Source organism: Nesoenas mayeri (assembly GCF_963082525.1).
Source record: "Nesoenas mayeri genome assembly, chromosome: 2".
Classification (NCBI taxonomy): Eukaryota; Metazoa; Chordata; class Aves; order Columbiformes; family Columbidae; genus Nesoenas; species Nesoenas mayeri.
Window position 1 is genome coordinate 34,657,171 of NC_137543.1, and position 21,056 is coordinate 34,678,226.

General features: G+C 38.5%; 1 protein-coding gene across 1 annotated transcript in view; it reads left to right on the top strand.

The window, feature by feature from the left end:
* Positions 1-19,500, top strand: part of STAU2 (staufen double-stranded RNA binding protein 2) — a gene marked incomplete at its 3' end in the record, with an annotated part of 173,483 nt that extends 153,983 nt beyond the window's left edge. Inside the window, exons 14-15 of the mRNA XM_080339785.1 lie at positions 18,484-18,572; positions 19,407-19,500. Of these exons, the coding sequence (XP_080195911.1) occupies positions 18,484-18,572; positions 19,407-19,500 (183 nt within the window). The remainder of the gene's footprint in view (positions 1-18,483; positions 18,573-19,406) is intronic.
* Between the last annotated feature and the right edge of the window lie 1,556 nt (positions 19,501-21,056).

Sequence of the window (21,056 nt, forward strand, 5' to 3'; positions counted from 1 at the left end):
GAAGTGGGTAATACAAGTCAAGAAACTTGTTAAAACTGAACAAAGGAACTTTTTTTCTTTGTTTCAGAAATAACTATTTTTCAAGTGTGCCGCGAATTGCCCTATTCACTTGCGTCTTGCCCACATCAGTAGAATGCAACAGTTGTTTCTGCAGTGGTGGGTTTGAGAGAAGTTCGTGCTTTCAACCAACCCACTTTGCAGTGAGTGATCGCATAAAATAAATCCACCAACTGAATTGGCTTCTGTGTTGGCAGATTTAGTAGACATAGGGTTTAATGCTGCACAGTACAGGTGCACGGAGTTTTCTATATCTAAATGCGAAGTAATAGAACAATGCACAGGACTGAAGAGTATACAGGAATCCAAACTGGCTATTATGAGTGTGCAGCTGTCAAGTTACTCCTGTCTAGTAGCATTCTCCAAAGAGAAAACTGCATGACTAAGTCCCTCATTTACATGATGAGGATCACAGATCAGTTTCTGTCTGATCTCAAGCCTCACCTCACCCCATGTTTTCCCTGTCCTTGTTATGAGATGTTAGAGGCAAAAACCTGTTTCTTCCATTTCCATTAGACCCTGTGCGTAGCTCTTTGGATGCCCAGGAGTAGCACCAACTCTATCAGCCATGGCATCCTGCAGATTGAAACAGCACAAGTGTAGAATGGGCATGGTGATGGATTTTTCACAGCTGAGGGGAACTGGTGAAAAATCTGAATGAGGCACAGGGGGAAAAATGACCTTGGGAGGAGAACAGGAGCTCCGCACTGCTGCTTCCCCAGGAAAACAAGGGCTGACCTTTCTAGTACTACCAGGTAGGATCTTCTACAATGCTTTAGAAGGAAGAAGCCTCGCCATTTTCCATGAGAAATCAGTGCTTTTGTGGCTTGTTCTTTTCAGTCTAAGAGTTTATTAAGGGCGTTGTAGAGACAACAATAGAAAATGTTATCTTCCCACAAATCAAACAGCTCCTCTGCCTGGCAAACTTCACTGTTCCTCAGCAACAATCAACTCTGACTGCTTGGTAAGTTGTTATTCAGCATGTGCACATCGTATTCTTTATGGAGTTAGTTTTTCAGATCTAGAGCTTGATCCTTTTGCCAAATCAGAAAAATTGGGCAGTTGCAGTGTGGTGCAGGAGGGAGACTGAGGCATGGGGCTGGAGCTGCTGTTCTTTACTCAGCAAACCAGGTCTGAAACTCCTTTGCTATCTGTACAGCAACAAGTTGACTCATTCCACATTTTAGCCATTAAAGCATTTCTGCACATGCTCCTGCCCTCTCCCGTGGCCAAACCCCATCAGGCACGATGTGCTTTTGAGAGGCTGGTGCTGGTTGGGACCCCCACGTGCCTGCGCAAAGGGAAGGTCTGCCCCTCCCCTGCATAGCAGAGGCATTCTGCTTTTATGGCATCTGGGACACTGCAGCTGTTACAAGGAGGGGTTTGCTCTTTTTAGAAATTATTAGCAAAGCAAGCATGTTGTTTATTAAAATATGAAGTGTACGTTGTGAACTGGTAACTATGATACAAAAAATATCAGCATGCGATTCTGGCAGTTTATTGAAAACTCCTTCCTGCCCCTACCCCAGTGAAAGGTGGGAAATATTTTTTGTTTGAACATCCAAATTTAGAATTCAAAATAATTTATATTCAAGTTATAAACATTATAAATTAAAATTGCATATTGAGAATCATATAGAAATATTAGTGAAAAATATTTTACTTTAGCTTTTTGTTTATGACCAGCTTTGATGAAATCACTGCAATAGATAAAACACCAGAGAGCGAGTGATCATGAAGAGCAGCTGAAAATTTTTTTCCTTATGTTTCCTGTAAAATATGTTTCCTTATGTTTCCGTGTACTAGTGCATTGTTAACTCAACCTGGAAATGCTGGTAAAGTTGATGTCAGCCAGGCATGATATAGTAAAAAAGAACTAGAAAAGATCAAATATTAGTAACATAGCAATAGAAGAAGCATATATGACCATATGAGGGAACAGACTTTGTGTAAGTACTGCAGAAGATACTTTCTTTACAATGACAATTCATTTTAACACCACCTTTTTTTTCATCTTCTTAATAATTAAACTGTCATTTCAATCTGTTAAGTGTAATAATGACTAGATTTTTTTCCCCAAGCTTGTTGAGCTTTTGTCAGCTACCATTCTTCATTTATTTTATTTATATAGAGATTTTATTTACTGTATTTGAATGATTGATATTCATTCACTGTATTGTTAATTCTTGCACCCTTATTGGAGAAGACTAACAAGCTTTGTCAGTTCATTACTGCTTCTTTTGTTTTCTTTCGTATATTTAACATCCATTGTTGATACCAAGTTACAGTTCTGGCAGTTGTAGCTTGAAGACAAGAATGAGGTAAATGTTAGGGGAATATAAATTATTAAACAATTTGCAGGGGTGGTTGATTCTAATGAACTAAGTTTCTTTCCTAAGTACATGTATGAATGATCAAATACCTCTATGGCATAGCTAGAAAGAAAGAAGTGCCACTGCTTTTCACAACATTTGTGAAAGAGATTGTATCATACAGTTAGGTCCTGATTTGAGTAAAATATTTTTCAGCCTTATAGGATCTGAAATTGAGTTGAAACAGGCCAAAAAACTGATAGATCGTAGACCCCACTTTCAGGGCAACTGAGTTAGTCCAGTGCTTTAGAGTCCCTAATACTGTCGTGTGACTTGCATCTTGTGAAGTGCACAGTGGTTTACACTTTCGAGGTGATATCTATAGGCAGAGAACAGGCCGTACTCTTTCACATCTCTTCTAGACAGGCACATGATTTTTCAAGTCTAGGATAATTTGTTTCTGGCTGCTAGGCAAGGAGAAGAACTACAGTTATGAGTTAGAAGTATGGTGTACAGAAACACTGCATTTTCCTGAAAGAACGGAAAGGTTTGTCAGTATTTGATCCTCTCTTTTTGTGTGCAGTCCATAGGAGAAAAAAGATGAGGCGTTTGGCATATGTATTTCTGAAAATGAGCGTGAATATTCCCACATAACAAATAATGAGGAAAAAATGGGTTTCATAGTGGAACAGGTTGAAATGCAATAGGCAATGAGGTGCGTTAGGAAGCCTTCTCTTTTACTTTGTGTGTTGCAGTTTAGTAAAGACACACAAGAGATCTATTATCCTCAGGATGGCAATTAAGTTTTTAAAAAAGTATTCCTCATTTATGAGGAAAATGGTTAGATAAACACGACAGTGTTCCTCACTGATGGCTGTTCCAAGGACTTGCTTTATTTTTTGTTAGAACCATTGTAGTATTATCATTTGCAGACTGACATTGGTTTACATTGCAGTTTGGATGATCTTCTCCATTTGTATAATCACAGGCCAGCGAGTGGAGTCTGTGGGTGGTTTTAAGAGATTTTCTAGGCTTCTTTGTTTCAGGAGTTTGGTGTCCAAACATTATATGATTTGTTTATACTGATTTCATTGTGAAAGAAATAATAAGTCTGATCTCCTCCTCTCTTTAATGTAACTTGATAGCATGACAGTTATCTCAAGCATGATTTCAGTTAGGTCTTATTTGTGCTTGAAGAATATTGCTGTATAATATGCATGGTTAGGAGTGTATTTTCTCTGCTTCTGGTGGCAGCTTTAAAAAGCTAGTGTTTCCTTCATGCTATGATTGTATTGTTTATATGACAGCTAAAAGTATTAAATTCTTAGAGCTAACTGAGATTGGGCATAATGTTTTATTCTTCCTGTCATTTAGTTTACATTAGTATTTCTACTTTTTTGTATTTTATTGTATTGTATTTTAGGCAACTTAGTTTTACTCTATCACGGCAGAGTAAAATTGCTTGTAGCCTGATCCTGGAGACCTTCTCATAGGGTCTGAATGCATGAGCAGGCTTGTTGGAATCATTTGCATAAAGAGAACTTGAGTAGTGAAGGATTATTATTATTTCTCTTAATAAAATGTTTCATTAAGATATAGCTGTATATTAGTTAACATGCCTCATATAGAAAAATATTAGACAAAATAGCATCCTGAAGGCTGTGGCTGGAGTAATCACTAGTGGTTTCTGTGCTTTACACAGTAATGTAGACTTACTCAGGAAATGTGAACTTGGACTCTGTTCCTTCCACAGCCTTAAGGTGTTCATTATGGCATGTCACAGGAGACTGTCTAAATGCAAGTACAGCTATTTACCTACTTTCCCAGATAAAAACAGCCACTGTATAGCAAATTTTTCAGATACTCAGGATTGCACAGAGAAAGCACAAGAAGTACTGTTATTGCATCCTACCAGTTAAAAAAGCCATTGAAAAGCAGAAGTACTGGATTGCAGGTCCTGCTTTCATCAATTCTGAACTTGGTGTTAAAGTAATAGTTGGGTAAAGAACAGAAATTATCTAGGGGGCATGGGGTGATCGTCAGGATAGCTCAGTAACTGCTGTGATCATTAGCCCATGGAGCCAGTTTCTTCCTTACTCTTTTTTCTTTGGCCCATGAATGTTGAGTTATTTTTAATGTGACAGCTGAATCATCCCTATCACTTACCCTGAGGGTTAGATTGTCAACTAGGAGGTGGTTTGTTGTCTTAAAGCTAAGAAATCTAAAATCTGTATCTCTTGTACCCTGGACAAGCATTCTCACATCCTTGCCATTGACAAAAAGAGGAGTCTTGCCTCCAACCTCTTCACTCGTGGTCGTCTTCTCTGTGAAAACAGTGAGCCCTCCTCAGGCTTGTCAAAGAGCTGGAAGAGCCAGCTGTCTCAAGGAGACAGCTTGTGCATCTGTGGATACTTGCTGACCAAGCTGCCAGGCCCTCTGCGTGAGGCCCTGGCTTTGCAGCTGAACAGAGTCACAGAATCACAGAATGTCAGCGATTGGAAGGGACCTTGAAAGATCATCTAGTCCAATCCCCCTGCCAGAGCAGGAACACCTGGATGAGGTTACACAGGAAGGCGTCCAGGCAGGTTTTGAATGTCTCCAGAGAAGGAAACTCCACAATCCCCCTGGGCAGCCTGTTCCAGTGTTCTGTCACCCTTTACTGAGAAGAAGTTGATTCTCAAATTTGAGTGGAACCTCTTGTGTTCCAGTTTGAACCCATTACCCCTTGTCCTATCGTTGATTGTCATCGATAAGAGCCTGGCTCCATCCTCGTGACACCCACCCTTTATATATTTGTAAACATTAATAAGGTCACCCCTCAGTCTCCTCTGCTCCAGGCTAAAGAGACCCAGCTCCCTCAGCCTTTCCACAAAAGGGAGATGCTCCACTCCCTTCATCATCTTCGTTGCCCTAACTCCAGAGAGGAGCAGGAGTTCACCTCTGGGCTTGGTGTACCTCATTGCCTGCAGGTAGCTCCATACTCAGCGTGTATTATAGCTTTCTCGGGTCATTCTTCAAAGAAACCTGGCTCTCCTCTTAACACTGAATGAAGAAACTGAGTACTTAACTTCAGACCTTTGATTTTGTTCCAGGGATGTGCTGTTTAAAACTTCACTCTTATGGTGCCTAATTTGTAAGCACCTGAATTCTTTATTGAATCTAACCCTGACAGGTTATTTTGTAACTAGAAAAGTTTTGAATAAGCTCTTTTTGACAGCTGTGGTTAATGGAATTTAATAATACATGCTAGGATGAAATGATAAAATAGCCGTTAGCAGATCTTCCAGACTAAAAGCCAGCTGTTCAGTAAAGTTGCTGGACATATATCTATATTTTTGACTGTAGCTGTAAGTGGAGGAAAAGCAGATCGATTGTTGAAGAGCTCTGTTAATCAGAGTCAAGGAGTGTCTAATCTGCATTGATGAGCTGCCAGTTGGAGAGGTTCCTGAATTTAAGAAGTCAGAGTTCTTGAGGAAATCTGGTTCCTGCTTGTTAACGTCTCCCTTTAAGCACTTTTTGAGGTACATGGTACATGAGGTATACCCTTTGTACCAGTGAAGCATGTAGGACAGCATTCCTGGTGCCTGCTCCATCCCACATCATTACTATTCTTTTTATATTTCTCCTTGTAATGCAGTAGCAGCCAGAGTTAATGACTGTAGGGCAAATCCGGGAGCACACATCCAGTTCCTACTTGAATCAACATACAAATGGTAGTAGAAGCTGAATCTAGGGTAGATTTGGCCTTTCCACTAAAAAGTGGAGCTGCAAGCAGCGGAAAATATTAAAATAATCCAATAAAAAGTACATTTGCCACTTCACAAAATGAATAGCAGGGTAGCTGGTATGGATTTTAGGTAAAGACTAATTCTTCATCTCAAGATGATGCATTTGCTAAAGAAATGGTTGAATTTGTGTGTAAAATAGCAGCACTGGACTAGGCAGGGGAAAAATACATATTACCAAAGTATTCTGCAATACTGTCATTTAACTTGATCACTGGAGTGATGAGTCACTGACAACAGATTAGTTTTTTATTTCACCTTTGGGAAATATTCAAATACCCTCACAGGATTTTGAGGCAAAAGGAGAAGCAATGAAGCCATGATACTGCTCCTGTGTTGCAAAAAGACAGGTTAAAATATTTTACTTTAAAAAACCCAAACAAACAATATAAACTTGAAAAGGGATAGAGGGGATAGAAATAGTATAGCTTTCTTTAGCTTTCTTTTGCTGTTGGAAAACCAGGGGTTTTTCTTTGCTCCTTGCTGTATAATAAACGCAAACTTTGGGACACTTGAAAGGTTTCCTCATACCTGAGACAGAAAGCTGAGTCCAAATATAAGGCTCAACTGCTTCTCTCCTCTCCTAAAGGGCTAGACAAAGTGTAGCTTGCATTTTATCCACCACATTCAACAGCATCTTCCAGGTTTTCCAGATATTGTCAGAATCCTCAGATCCAAATGATAAGTTAGAATTTATACATCTAATCTAAAATTAAAAAAAGAAAAATCTGTGGAAGAAGTCCTCTTTTTAAATATTAACCTTTTCAGCTCCCGCCTTCTGTCAGAATATGTGACACTCGCCATATACTAGTTCTCCCCAAAAAGTGGTTTTATTTTGCAATTCGCCTCTAATTCCCAACACTGAGAGCTGGGAGTGCTGGGTGCTGTGGGCTAGTAAGGAATGTATAGGAGCTTAACAGCAGGAGCAACAAACCCAGGTTAAAAATTCGGTGACCAGGAACAAATGTGCCCTTTATTTCATCTCCCAGCTAAAACCCTGGATACAGTTTATTGGTTTTAAACTTTTCTCATTTAGTAGAAAAATCTAAGCTTAGTGTTTCTACTTAATCACAGCCACTTTAAATGGGACATATATGGCTCTATAAATTAAGCTAGCACAGAAGTATTCTTTGTTTAAAAGACGTGGAAATTGTTTGACAGTTAACTATTAAATGGTATCTAAAATACTTGGAATTTCCTCTGAAGAAGTGTATACTTCAACTGAGAATGACAAAATCAAATTTACACCACAAGTGATGGAAATGTACTACTTGATGGTCTCATAGTCAGAAGCTAAGTCAATGTCTGAAAAATACTGAGCTACAGTGGTTCTTTAAGGTCACACAGCAGATTAGTGGCAGAGTCACTGTCTTTTGAATGAAACAGATTTTTTTTATCCTTCAAAACACATCAAGACGTCAAGTATTTTCAGTCACTTTGAAATGAACTAGAGACCTCCTGAATTTTTTTCACGCAGAATAACAGGTAACTATGAATGTGCCACCGCGAGCATAGTCATTAGCCCAATGGTCATGTATGGCACTTGTCTGTGGTATTTTGACTGGAGAGTCCATCCTGGATTTAGAAAATATTTTCTCAAAACTGACATATTCTCATAAAAAGGTCTGTTTCTTGATTTAGTGTTTTTTTGGGAAAGGGATTTGACCAGGCCTCCTCCTGAATTCTAGTTCAGTGTCCCATCCAACAGGTCATATGTCCCCCATAGCAAATATGGATGAGTCCCCTCTTTGAGGAGCAGCAAGATCTGCAGCATCTTCATAATACTTCGGATGTACTTTTCTTCTCAAATTTTGGGTCTTGACATAAAAAGGCTGGAATGAAGGATATGGTGTTGTGCATACCCAAGTGAAGGCAGAGAGCCAACAAAATGCTCTTGTAATTACAAGTGAACATTCTTGTATCATAAAACTGCAAAGAAAAAGCTATAAATCAGAGCTGGCCTGGTGGTCCCTGGCAGCAAAGCACAGGAGATTTGAGCTCATTCCCTGAGCTAGCCAAGAGTGGAATCCTTGTGGAGACAGCGGCTCATTCCAAGGGAAGGGCATTCCTCGTGTCTCCTGAGTGATGGTCATGAAGCATTGATTTTGGTGGGAGTCAGATCCAGTCTTCAGCCCTGTAGGAGTGATAGCCTGAAAAGTGCTGGCCATTGTGGAAAATGAAGCAAGTTGAGAACCAAAGGAATTTTATCTTCAAGAGCTCTTGTGCATGTTTAGGAGCCTACTGCTTTCAGTGTTAGGCCTGCACTGTTGTCCAAATCCCGTATTTGATCACTTGTTGTTATACTTGAGTATGTGAGATTGTCTTTTAATTCAGGTATCTACTTTCATGTTTCCATATACTCACTCATGACACGAAACTGTGCTAAAACATTTTTATGGGCATTAAAAAAATGAAACTAAGTGGCAGTATCCAAAACATACTGAATTTTCTGACACTAATGAATGTGGATTCAAACTTCATCTTGTTAGAAATGGGCTTTTCTTCAGTCCTGGAACATTTTTCCTTTTTTTCTTTCTGGTGTCTCATGAGGATGTCGCTCTTTAAAAATCATCGATCTCTCTGGATAATTTACCAGTTTCAAAAATAAGCACATAAGTAGCAGGAGAGTAGGAAAGAATTAAAGCTGTTAGTGCTGGGCAGTTTTCTAGAAACTTTCTTTAACACAAGCTGTGTGTGGGGGGGTGTTTCCTGTCTCTCTGAAAGATGTGGCTTGAGCTGAGCCCACGTTTACAAACAGTTTGGAAGGAGCAAAATAAGATGATCTACTGTTGTTAAAATTAAAATTTTTTTAAAAGAAAAAACAATTGAGAGTGTACAAGTGATTATAGCAAAACAAACCCCAAATTGACAGCTGCACAAACAGCACTTGTCCAGCAGTGGTAGTCAGCTACTAGGAATACCCAGTTTCCCATCATATTGGTAAGAATTTATAATCACTAGCACATTAGGGGACTCTCCTATAATGAAACCACAATTTAATTATGGAGGAGGTAAAGGAGGGAGGGCAGAAATTCAGAGTCTCACTTTGCCAAGTACATTATCTGCCTTTTGATAATGGTATGTGACCGAGACAGACAGTGTTTTCCAGAATCTGCCCCTACACTGGTTTAAGAGCTACAATCCTGAAAGGTGAAGGGCTCTTTCCCAAACAGATGTGACCTCCTTCAACTCTGATAAACTTCCCTAAAAGACGATGGAAATCTGTACCACGCAGGATGTGCTCAGCACATTGAGGGATTGAGTTAGTAATGTCCCTGATAATTGTGGATACCTCATTGTAGGAGTCAGTTTTTATTTAAATTTTTTTAATAGGAGTATACACATCTGTCTTTATACCCAGCAGCTTTTCTGGCCCACAAGAAGTCCTCTGTGAGTTTCCCCAACTGAGCTCAGTGGGATCTCTGTCAGCTGCAAGATTTATGTCATCTTTTTCAGTCCTGAGAACTGTTCCTTAAGCTTTTCACATCTGGATTTAATTGGAAAGACATTAAAAGACATTAAGTGTGCTGGAAAAGCATATTTTAGAGAAGATCTTTATAGACACTTCCATTAAAGGAGCTGATGGTTGTAGGTTAAAATGGGATGAGGACAAGCCATCAACAGTTAGCAAGGGCAAAATTACATTACGAACTACTTCAGATGAGAAGTTTGGCTTTTAGCTCTTGGGCCTGACTCTGATCTCACTTAAATCAACTTCAGTTAGGAGAAAAATGCTGGTTAATGCAGTGTAAAAATACCCTGAGATCAGAATAAAAAAATTTTGCCTTTTGGAAACACTCAGATTTCTAATTACATGCCATATATGCTAAATATAATGCTTTTAGCTGTCAATCTGGATTTGGTACTTCATTGGATGTACACTCATGCTTGTAAAATGAGACTTGGAGAATTAAGAGGGGGATTGGTTGTTAGTGCTCTGGTGGAAGTATCCTTCTCCAAATGTTGATATGTGGGCCACAGGAGCAGAGTTACAGAGAAGCAGAGGTATGAGTACATGGGCTTCATTACAAATGTTGTGATGCAAGAATCTACAGCCCTACCTAAACTCCTCCATTGCTCCAGCTACAATGTGCTGCTTGAAGAAGCCAATGGGCAGTCTTTTGCATTAAGTGTAATCTATTGCTTTTCTCTTCAAACCAAGGTTTAGACTCACTATGTTTAGACCGACATGCACTTAAAATCTAAGGTATGGTGTTGGTATGAGAGAACAAATTTTTTTTCATTTGAAAATTGCTAAAGTCAAAAAATCTTTTAATATCCATTTTTTGACCACTCTACATGAGCGTTTGGCTAAGGAAACCACTTAAATAACAGGATCAATGCTTAAGTGTTGTTTAAATATAGCTCAGCTTAGAGCTCATTGATTTTGTTAAAACAGTTCTGGCTACATTTACACTACTCATAATATGGGTCTTTGCCTCATTTATGTGCTGCAAGCTGTGTAGTGAAGGCTGTGGTAGGGATGTTAAAAACAGGATGGAACTGTGGAGGCCACACAGATGAAGAGTATTGTCTATTGCAGTATCTTTTAGAAGTCGCTATGAACTCTTGCACAGCCAAGAACTTCAATCCACTTGTTTAAAATCAAGAGGTCAAAATCTCCTGCAATATGGATAGGGTTAAAGACAGTGGACTTGCAAATCTATGGCAGTGATGGGCAAAATGCCTATAAATAAATAATTAAATAAATCAAATTGTTCTGAGAACACAGCTGACAAGGATATTTTCCAGCCATCAGTGATGAAAGAGACAGTGATTCATGGCCTTTCTTCCCTGCTGGTGCAGGATTTTGCCTGAGGATATACATTGTGCTGTTTTCAGTTTTAGGTTTAAAGCCATGTTTCTTAAAGTCACCCATAACTTTTGTCTGCAACTTCTCAGCCATGCTTGAGTGTTGTCTCAGTTGCATGATTTAAACCTCTACCTACCCTTATAATAATTAGCCATCTAAATGCTCTCATTTCGAAGTCTCTAATTATTGAAAGCACCTATATTACTTAAATGTCTACCTTCTTCTGAAAGTTAGTGTTAAGTAGCTTTTGTCTGAGCACATCAAATTAGAAGTGAGATTGATCTGAAGACTAATTGCTGACTGTTGAATTCCTGTTGTATATACTTAGTGTAAACACTTGAAAATTTAATTTTAAAATATTTTTCTGTTGGTAAGTAAGATGTGATGATGCATAATTCTTTCTGTATTTGTTCTTTCAATTGTAATAATTGAAGAAAAACTATGAAGTTTTGAATTTAAAAATAAATTTACTTTAAAACAACTTCCGAGTTCGTAGACCAGAACCAGTAAAGAGTATACACTGGAAAGGTACTGAAATTACCTGACAAAAGAGGCTTGACTAGGAGTTGTTTTAATTACTGATACTGGGGCCAAACCTTCACACCTCACTTACTGTTAGAGGACATAGACACGCCTCAGTAGATACTGGCATTGAACCTGAAAGCTCTTTCAAGACATTCATGAAGAAGTGCCAACTTACTGGTTTCCAGCGTAGATTGCCACAGAGGCAAGAGTTAGCATTTCGGTAACACCTGTCAATGTCGCTCCTCACAAATATGTAAAGAGGGAGGAGTCTGAGAAGATACAGATTTAAGAACATTTATTCTCTGAGTCCCATTACAGATCTCTTTGCGATCTTTTCTTCTTTTATTCCCATCCACCAGTAAGAACGCAGTATGAACTTGGCAGTCAGACTAGCCTCTCCACACTGGATTAATGTCTTAAATTGGTGTTAAGTTTGTGAAGTTTGACATTCATTATTATTTATCAAATACTTTCCATACGAAAGCATACCTTTTAATTGTTTTTATAATTAGGTGTTTTTCAGCATGGTTTTCTCTCTTTGTGGCTAGAAACTCTTGAATCACCATTAAAGCAATAAAACTGTCTCACCTCAGATGATCATGCAGCTTTTTCTTGGGCTTTGAGATAACGTTTTGACATTAGTTACACCTGGAATTACTGCACAGTGCCAAGAATGGCGGTCAGCTTTCTAGTGTGGTGGTTCCCATGCTAAAATAAGCCATACCTAATTGACCATCTCTACTCTTACCTCAAGCAGTCTAGCTAAGTAGACTGTTGAAGAGAAAACTTACAGAAATAAAATTCCATGTTTAGTAGTGTCTTTTACTCCATACACTCAGAATATTGAAAGGCATGGTCTTGTGTCCAATAAAGCTAGGTGGAAGAAGGTGACATTTATGCTTTTGTTGATAGAAGCTCTGCTTAATATATTGGAAAAATTGTTCAAGAACAGTTAATCCTTACTTTAGGATTATCCCCAGAAAGCTGGCAAGGTCAGGCTGTATGTGGATTGTGTGTCATTTAAATGCTGGCTGCATGAGTTGCCTGGGGGTAGCATTAACTACTACATGAGACTTGTTCTAAGCTGTATCTGTGAATCATCATTCTTTGTTTGAAGGTGCTGGACTCCTTCTACCCTCCAAGCTCCTTCTCTTGACAGCTGCAATCAGTAGCCTTAATTGTAGTGCCTATCAGGTGACTATGCCTTTGTGCAGAGATTAATCAGTTAGGAAAATGTTATTTCCATGTAAACTACATGAGTTAATCAGATTATAACCCTGTGTTTTTCATGCATATCATAAACTGTGTGAGGAAAGGGCTTAAAGTCATTTAATTAATGTTTACATTGTGCAGTGTGAAAAGCCTTTCTGAATTTAATTTCTAAACAGATGTTAACGTTGGTTCACATGAAATCTAATCAACTGGGGACAATAGCATATTGGGAGGAAAGTGGAGAAAACTCCTAGCAGAAGTTATAGCTTGTGATGAAGTAAATTAATTTACAACAAAAGCTGTGGGGAAAAGGGATTCATTTGCAATACCCATCACGTAGTTTTTGTTTAACATATATGTGGCCAAACGGGTAAATCTAAGAGAATTACATGGATATTTTAAAGAGTCAAATTTTAGCTGCTTTGTATGTATGTACATAAGTATACATAAGCAAATATATCTTCCCTTTGTGCATTTCTGTATGCACACAATTTTAGGTGTGGACAAGTTAAAGCCGGGTGAAAGCTTCATCAAAAAATTCTTCCACAAGAGAAGGTAAAAACAGTCACCAAGAACAACAATTTTAAATACATACAAATCTAAATAGTTGCTTAGCTTTGTGACACGACGTCCTCAAACTCACCTCTGCAGCTGTGATATCGTTGGGGTATTTTCGACAGATTTTAAATGTGAAATTTAAATCCACATATTAAAAAGTCATGTAGTGCATCTCATTACTGACACAGACAGCTTTGCCGCAGTGTTATTGCACGGGTGATATTGCCTTTTGAGGCCTCAGCTGTCAGGGAGGAAGGAAGAACCTCTCTGCTTTAAGGGGCCTTTTTTCTCTTGGCTTAGAAAACAGATGAAAATTGATTGTTTGTAAATACACTTGCTAGAAGTTTTGTTCATGCATTAACTCTGCTGTTGTCTAGCTCCGTTTTCTAACTCTGGCTTGCAAGTGAAATCAAGGACGAGAGTTAGATCTGTCTATCATTTTAACCTGGCATGCAAGCATTTTCTCAAGCCTAAACTCGGGCACAGCTTGAGACTTGTTCATGTACATGGCACGTGGCTACAGGTGGTGTGACCACAATGAGTCATTTGACTCTGCAAACTCAGTCTAGAACTAAGATCCAGCTACCGAAGACAGTAAAATTTTGTCCTTCATGACATACCCTGCGCTCTGACTTAACCTATTTTTGCAATGTAACTGTTTCTGCCCATATTTTTTATGTCTAAAGAAAACACTGATTAAGCCCAAGCTGAATATGCTTTTTTATGTACTTAGAAAACTGATGTTATGAGACATTTCACCAGTAAAGTAACAGTATCAAGCAGTGCATTTATTATTATTGTCTCAGACCTCCTTGGTAAAGTCAGCTGGAAGGAACACAGAGAACAAGAAACTTTTACAGTTTTTGGTTTTATGGAACAGTCTGAAATGCAGTATAGATATAAGAGGAAAAACACAAACTACATACTGTGCTAAAACAAACATGTGAAAATTTTATCATGAGGATGTGGTTCTTAAGTGCACATGAACTAGTGTAGTGCCTGCCTGCTGTTCTTGCTAAAAGAATGATCTAATTTTACTAGACTGTCATTATAAGATGCTTAATCCCCAGAGTGAGGAACAGGAAGAATATTTGCAAGTTTCAGTGCTATTTATTAATTGCCGATTGACTTGAGGAAAGCTAAAAAATTACTGGAAACATCCATCCCCATCCTGATACACATACATACTAATAATGGAAATGGCAGCCAAGACAAACAGCTAACAGCGCGGTGCATCCTGTTGGCATCGTATTTTTGGCGCTGTTGTAGCTACACAGAAAACAAGTGATACAAGAAATGTGTAAGGACATCTGTTCTGTAACCTATGGGGCTTCACTCACAAAACAGTTGTAAAATCTTCTGGGGGAGTGAAAAATTTCTCTGTATCTGTGCAGATGCTCTCTTGTAAGAAAAATATCAATGGAAGGAAGTGTTGGGCCTTTAAAAGAGGAAATTGTTCACCAGATTCACTGTCAAATGTTCCATTCTTTTCTTTCCTTTTCATTTAAACTAAGTTATCTGCCATTCACCAGTTATATTTAAGCCAAGTGGTGTAAATCTGTTGGGACTAATAGAATTGAATCATGGATTAAATTAGCTCGGTGTCTGCTTGTGTCGCAGATGAGTCTGTAACAAACTGCTGCTGGTTTGGCTGGGGGGGTGTGAGTCTAGTGCATCCGCCACAGCTTGTAACTCTTCTTTGCTGCAGATTACCTGGGTTCTGTGTCACTCTACTGACTATTCAGGTCACAGCATCTCAGCTGTCAGCTTCCTTCCCGAACCCAGCATCTTCATGTCTGTCTAGGGGCATGACAGGGAGAAAAGAAACATTAAGGACATCTGTTAAAGTCCAAAGTATTGTTTACTTACCAGCTTCTCTCAGCTTTGCTGATGCTTCTAAATGTAAGCAAGCTATGGGAGAAAGAAAAGGGGGAGTTTCTAAAACACTGCAAGGCTTCTCTCTACCATTCCTCTGCTGCCCTTCAGTTAACATCCCATGAATGGACATTTTAACAAGGAAGGAAACTTTACCACAATTGAAATGTTGTTGCAAAAGTTGGGGTATAAGTAGTAAGGCTCCACTGACAAACACCCTACACATCTAGTTGGAAGATGGAGAATACAGTTACGGGACTGCTTTCTTGCTTCTTCTCCCCTCTGATATTTGGCTTCAGAAATACAATAGATCTGAGATCTATCTTCTATATCACATTTCAGTTTGAGAAGGGCATGGATTGAAGAAGGCTGAGATGGAGAAATGAGACTTCACCAGGTTACAAGCATGAGGATTGGATGTTGTGTTTGTATTCAACATGCTTATCATAAAACACCTTGAATCTTACCATAATTTTATATGTTTCCTTTAACTATTCCGTATTTATTTCCTTGACACACATAATGGTCCATGCTTACAGGCAAAGAGTTCATTATTTTATATTGTAGTACTTCTTCCCTGGCTTGTTAGAAGAGGAGAGATGCCCTCATGATCTTTTTCTATTGAGATTAATATTACTCCCGTGGCTAATATTCCTCCAGAAAGTTCCAAAGCAGCTTTTCTGGAGAGCAACCCTGAAAGCTGCTCTGTAATTGCTGTGTTATGCCTCGCAATAGCCAGTTCTATGAGTAAGACAGTAGTAAGTAAAAGATGTACTCATATTTAGAGCAATTCTAGAAAGGAATTAGGAAGTTTAGGTTGGTCTAATTAATCTCAGATGATCTGGGGATTTCAGTGACCACTGATCAAGATCAGACTGTTCTGCATATCGTATGATTAACCTGCGAACTAATCTTGAATGAAACATTTCTTGGCTCTATTTCTTACCAACAATGATCAGGCCCCTTTCATCCAAACCACTGTACAAACAAATAACCTGAACCAATACTTCTGCCACAATAAGTTTGCAATACACATATCAGACCTAGAAGCTAAGAATGAATATAAAAAAGTCAACAAGATGGGTTCAAAAGCAGATGAGGCAGCAATTAAACTTTGTAGGAGGAGCATATGTCTCAGCTTCCTTCTCTCCTTGCAGTGCTACCTAGTAATGGTTTTTGAATCGCCATACTTAAGGAGAAAGGAGATTCTTATAGTTTTGCTAATATACATCACCAAAAATTGACATGAGAGGATAGGAGATTATTGTGTTGCTAATCCATGGCCAACTAAAGTACAATACAGAAGCAGTCCTGTGCAAGGCAGCACAGGAGCCAAAATTGCTCCCCTTCCTCACATGATGAGTAGCGCTTGCATTGTGATGAAAAGGACCCCAGAGAGAGGAGGAGAGGAGAGAAATTGAAATGAATAAATTTGTCAGGTTACTGGAAGAAACAGAGAAGTTGGGAGGAGAGTAGATGAAAACCCTTGTTGCCACTGGGAGAGGTTATTTTGGCTGAACAAACAGTGGTTTTGCTCAGTGATCAAGATAGAGGATGGAAAGGCAGATGGCAATTAGAGCTTATAGGAGTTGAGAATGCATGTCTAAAACTATAGGGGACACTGTGAGGTGGTAGAGAAAGAGCTGTCTTATAAAAAATACAAATATATCAAAATGTCTAGAAAAACAGAATAAATTAGGAAAGGGAGAATAAATTCACTGGGGAACTCAATGGATGATTGAAAGATCCTTCAATGGGAGAATTACTGAGGTGAACCTGAGACTCAGCCCTTAGTCATAGCATTGGAGAAAGGATAAAAAGATTTTAAGATGAAGGGGAAAATTATGTCAACGGATGAGAAGAAGCAGCAAGCAGAGGGCAGGTTAGCTGTCAGACCAGAACACGTGGTAAAGGTTGAGTGGATGGGTAAGTAACAGTGATAATCTGAGATTTACCAAGAGACTTTGTTAAATGTTTAGCTTTTTATTTGTTTGTTTGGGCAAAAACTATAAAACTTTGCAGACTAGAAAGATTCCATCTTTATGCATTATGCTTGGAAGTACCTTGTACAGCCTTCTGAAGCATTAGCAGCCACTCATTACTATGGACAAATCTGGGGATTTTTACTTCAGGGCAGCCTAGCAATTTTTGTGCTGCTATTCATCTCACCTAAATACACAATGTCTAATAATATTTAAGTTGTATAAACATACCTTTCAAAGGAAGGAGCTGTTGAGAGAATCCAGACAAAGAATTAGTACAAAAGCATATCTAGTACTTCATTACAATAGCAGCTCCTGTTCCCGATGGAGTCCATGCTCTCCAAAAGGAATGGGGAATGAAGATGGAGACATGGATTCTTTCTGTCCCAGCAATTAAGAAGAGAGCAACTTCCAATTTTCTAAAAGTCTTTTGTTACCTCACTATAAAGAAAAGTGCTGTAGGGCCTGCAGTCAATTCCAGTGTTTGTGATGTTACCTTAGATGACAGTGTCTGTGAAAATTTACCTTGTTTCCTTCTGTGATTAGTTCCAAATGCATCTTAGGTGGGAATGATTAAAGACAAAAATCAGTTTTTCAGTCCTGCTTTAATTTCACCTTCAAGACAGAACTGACCTCAGCTGTTTTATTGTGCTGGATGTGTTTTAAAAGTCAGCGGCATGGTGTCTAAGAGTTTCATAATCAACATTTGATAAATTATTAGTAATTACAAAAAATCATTTGTATTTCACCAAAGCAGTTAAGGATGAGAGAAGAACAATTTTGAGTTCTAAAGGAGGACTCATGAAGATATGAGAGAAGCTGGTCAATAAAGAATGCTATTGCACAGAAAAATGTCAGCTGAAAATTGATCATACTTCTGTTGCTGACAGTCATCCCATATTGGCACACCCTGTTTAGCGCACTTCACTACCTATGTATAAGACATCAGTCTGCTGCCTTGGGGTGCTGGCAGTGTCCTGCTGACCCGCTTCCTGTTGCTCACACCTTCTGCAATCAACTACAAGACAAGAATTTGTCCACAGAAGCTCCGGAAATCATGGGCTCTGGGAAAGTGCATGGAGAAGCTGGAGAGAGGGGCAAGAATCCTAAAAGTATACCATGTTCTTCTTGATGGTGATGGATCTTGCATTAAAACAAATGAAAGTCACTCATATATGCCCAGAGGGAAGAAGAAGAAAACATCCTCAAACCCATGCGCAAGCACAGTTGTTTATCATGAAGCTGTTAGCTCTGTAGCCTAAATGGCTTCAAAATATAGGAAATTATTTAAATCTACAATGTCCTTCATTTGGTGTAAATACAGTTATGTCAGTAGTTTTTTTGACGACTCATTTTTTGTTTAGGCAGCGTTAAGTGCCTTGAAACAGTTTTCAGAACAAGGACTGGATCCAGTGGAAGGGGCTATGAAGGTTGAAAACGGAGCACATGAAAAGTAAGTGCCATTTAAATCCTCTGCATTTTAATGCCTGTGTGGTGCGGTAGATAAGAAATGTTGAAGTGCTTAGTTGCCCTTTTAAACCTGTGTGAAAATATTTCCTCTGGAGTTTGTGACAATTTGAGAGGATAAACAAGATTTCAGGTTTAGCATTACTGATAATGTTTACTAATGAGCTATGAGACAGTTAGTCCTCCTATGGCAATTCTAAAGAAAAGGATTTTCTTTTCATTGTATGGGTTCTGTGTAAGTAGCATAACATCAATTTTGTCAAATGTGTTGTAGCACGTGATATTGCCTGTAAATAAGGATAACTGTCTGCCACGAAGTCCTTATGTCTGCAAGATTAATTTTACCTCACCGAGTTTAAAAGTTAAAATTTCTTTCAGGTCTTAAAAAACTCATACATGGAATATTCACTTTAAGTAGTAGACAATAGAACCAGTTTTCACACTGGATTTTCAATGATTTAAGAAAGTGGGATTGTCTGTCCAGTATAGATTTTTTTCCAGCTGCTAGTCTGTTTGTATAAGAAGGTAGTCTTGTGTTACTAAATAAATTAGGAAGTAATAGAATAAGAGAAAGAAGACTAAAAGTGGTGTTTGGAATTTTCAATACATATATCATGGCTATTTATATACTAATTTAATCAGAAACATTTTTCCATGTGATCTCATCAGCATAGTATTTGAACATAAATATTGTTGTTTCACTTTAAAATGTTACCTTCCACAGTGACCTTTGAATCTCATGTGCCATCTGCTAATAAACATGTCTTAAAGATGTGCAACCCTGGACCTCACCACTCTTGTTAATATATTAATCTTTCAGACAAGTCAAGCATCTGGGAGAGAAAGCAGACAATAAACAGACTAACTCAGGCACCATTGCTCAGGACTGCAAGGATTCAAAGGCTGTCGTCTAGGAGCTTCCCAGCACCCACGGCTGCCACTGCATCCCTATAAACCTGTCAACACGCAATAGGGTGTATGTGTACAAGGAAATGAATGACTAATACCATTATTTGGGTCTTATGTGAAGACAACACTATTCTAACACAAGAGATAGTATACATGGTACTGTTTATTCAACTGTGGAAAAAAATAAAATTGGACATTTCCCTTAGAACCTGAGATCAGAGCATTACTCAATTGCCCAGAGGCGGAAGAAGTCTGATCATGTTACTGGAGGTTAAAATAACAACTAATTAACAAAAAACATTTAAAAATAAAAGGAGGAAACTTTAAAATTGATTAATATTGAGGAAAACAAGTCAGCATTGGTTCAGTTATACAATTTTTTCATAGTGTAGTTTTAAGTTCAGCTTACTGTTTTTTAAATAATGCTTGAATATTTTAAAATTAACCAATGACAGTGCTGTGAGAATTGTAGTTGTTGTCTTCATATATAGTCATACAGCTTACCTTTTTATGCAGACATTATGCATTCTTCATTCTATATGAATATGTATGACTTTAAGGTGCACTACTCAGAGTTGTATGCAAACTGAAGTTTAAATCATGACAAGTATTTGCTTAACATGAACAGATGTTAGTTATGATCAGCCTCGATATACTCCAGGACAAAAGCAGGTATGGTATTTGATTTTCCTTGGCATAATCGAAGAGGCGTCTTGCCTCCAAGCAACATTTTCCCCTTCAATTCTGCTCTCTGTTGTGTGAAGCACATCTACACCACATTATGTGTGTTGTATCAACCCACCATTTGCATTGACTGAGCGTTTTTGATCTTTGCATTCGGACCAAGAGCAAAAGGTAGGACTGCAATGGTACCAAGCTGAGGATGGAAAACTGTTGATAAAAAGATTGTTCTTTTGTGAAAAGAGTGGCAGCAGAGCTAAGACCTGTGGCTGCTCTTTACCAGCATATTTATTTTAAGTGTGTGGCCAAATGCAGTAAAACCACATCAGTTCATGTGTACAATGACAGTGTCGTCTCTTTCTTTATTATTCACAGGTAGACAACTAAGAGAATTAAGTGCAAAAACAAATAAACAAACAAAAAAACCAAACAAAACCCACAAACAAACAACAAAAAAGACCCCAAACAAATCCCACACCTCCCTCCCCCAATTAGAAACTAACCAATGACTGGCTACCACGCCAAAGCCAAGGTTCAACCTACCTTTCCCATGCCACTACCTTCTACAAACTTACCGTGTTAGACTAGTCATTCTGGCATTTAAGTCATTTATTTATCCAAAATATATTTTATTTGATGTAAACCTAATACAATAAACACATAAAGCTTCTACCAACTGCATAACAGTCACGACAACACTACACAGGATTTTAGAAGCATTTGAACCAAGTGACTCACACAGGAAAGAAGACAAACAGCAATGTAAGGAAATGGTGCATGGTATGGTGGCATTGATTCACCTCTGGGACAGGCTTCAGGGTAGCATGCGTCTTGCACTTACAGAACCAGTGATTACTAAAAATTTGGAGTCCTTTTTGCT